Here is a 1,511-nt window from a genome sequence, read left to right as displayed (position 1 = left end):
TATATATAAAGAAGCACTTAAACTAAAACTGACATAGCTACGTTAATCCTACCGTAAAACAATAAGACGAGGTACGACCTCTCTCATGCTCCTAGGATGTGGGGGTGAACGCCAGAACACCCTGGAATGTTACAGACCTCCTAGGATGAGACATTCTTTCAATATGCCACCAACTATATACTTCTACACACAAATGATTACATGCAGTATTCTACCATATGCAAACTTATATCATTAAAAGACTATACTGACTACTAAGTAAAATTTTCCATTGACATACTTCATCATGAGAAGTATGGCTGCTGTGCCAACCTTGTTGTTGGTCAAAACTCCCTCACTTTCTATCTGCTGGATGAGTGTCCTTATACCAAGGTTCCATTTGAGCTTCTGGCTGGAGAAATAGTTAATAATCCTTCTGCCTTTGGTTACGAGGGCCTGACCTAAGCGCTCACTGATATCGATGCCTGTGAGTTTGTAAAAGTGGTTCGAAAGACCTTTCCGAGTAAACAAGAATGGCCACTGCTCCTGAATTTCAGCTACTGAAGGTGAGGGACAACTGTTGATAAGCTGCCGCTGAGAAATATATGTGAGGCACATGAAGTCATCCACATCAGGTCTCTCCACAGCTCCAGGTCCTTGTGAATTGAAAATTGTTAACAAGATGTGTTTCTTTTCCTCTAAAGAAGTTGGCGTTTCCCCCTCAGGAAGTTCAACTGGCTGCCAATTTATACAACCATAGCTATCAACAAGGCATCTAACTTTTTTAGGTGGGGTTGCACTACTGTTGGGACTGCAGTCTTCCTCATTCCTGGTTCTCTTTGTTTGACGAAGACGATTTGATGCTTCTTAGTAGTGAATAATGTCCACAACCCAGTCTTTCTGACCATACTTCTCCTGTCCTCTGGATGAGCTCTGTCTCCTCTTGTGATTGCATGCGACAGTCGGAGTGGAAATCTTTCCCAAGGAATCTGGAAGTGTGAGACCCAAGAGCTGGAGTAATGGTTGTACATAGTGGTGGACGTGGAGGAGGAGGGGTGAGGTGGATGGCTTGATGTTTCAGCTGATGCAGCAGGGCAAGGCTCCAGAGTAATGGTGTCATTCAGGTTCTCTGGTCTGTTGCCATCTAAAAAAAAATAAATAAATAAAGATCATTGGAAAAGCTACCTTAAAAAGCTACTATGTCAACAAATATGTCCTCACTAAAAGATGAACCCTTCAATTAGGATTGAGTAGTAACGGCAAGGCAGTTTTGGGGACCTTGTCTGAAGATGAAAAGAAGCAATCCCAGGACTGCAAAAGAACTACAAACTCAAGGTCTTGCATTGAAAAGACCTTGAGTCAATATGTTTTACAGCATGTCACAATTTCAAACCCTTAGTTGTACCACTACCAATGAAAGGTTAATGGTGTTAGATTTAGTGTCTACTTTTGTTTATGTTTTCCGTGTTAATTATCTACCGGACAATGTGAGCCCCAAAACGCTCTTCAATATTATACTGTCAAAGTACATG

General features: G+C 41.6%; 1 protein-coding gene across 1 annotated transcript; it reads right to left on the bottom strand.

Annotated features, from left to right (window-relative positions):
• Positions 1-234: 234 nt before the first annotated feature.
• Positions 235-1,010, bottom strand: LOC146715368 (uncharacterized). Its single transcript, XM_085441210.1, has 2 exons — positions 890-1,010; positions 235-845 (listed from the first exon to the last, which is right to left on the bottom strand). Exons 1-2 carry the CDS (start codon positions 1,008-1,010, stop codon positions 235-237), a joined length of 732 nt encoding a protein of 243 aa, XP_085297336.1.
• Positions 1,011-1,511: the final 501 nt, after the last annotated feature.

This window comes from Copadichromis virginalis, linkage group LG3 (genome assembly GCF_057382275.1).
Source record: "Copadichromis virginalis isolate Kocher_CV1m ecotype Utaka linkage group LG3, C_Virginalis_male_GT1.1, whole genome shotgun sequence".
Classification (NCBI taxonomy): domain Eukaryota; kingdom Metazoa; phylum Chordata; class Actinopteri; order Cichliformes; family Cichlidae; genus Copadichromis; species Copadichromis virginalis.
The sequence above is the reverse complement of the archived record's forward strand: the minus strand, read 5'-3'. Positions and strand labels throughout refer to the sequence as shown.

Coding starts and splice junctions, on each gene's coding strand:
- LOC146715368 (XM_085441210.1), bottom strand. CDS start 1,010: ATGTACAACCATTACTCCAGCTCTTGGGTCTCACACTTCCAGATTCCT. Junction 846..889: donor TCATCCAGAGGACAGGAGAA/GTATGGTCAGAA, acceptor TTCACTACTAAG/AAGCATCAAATCGTCTTCGT.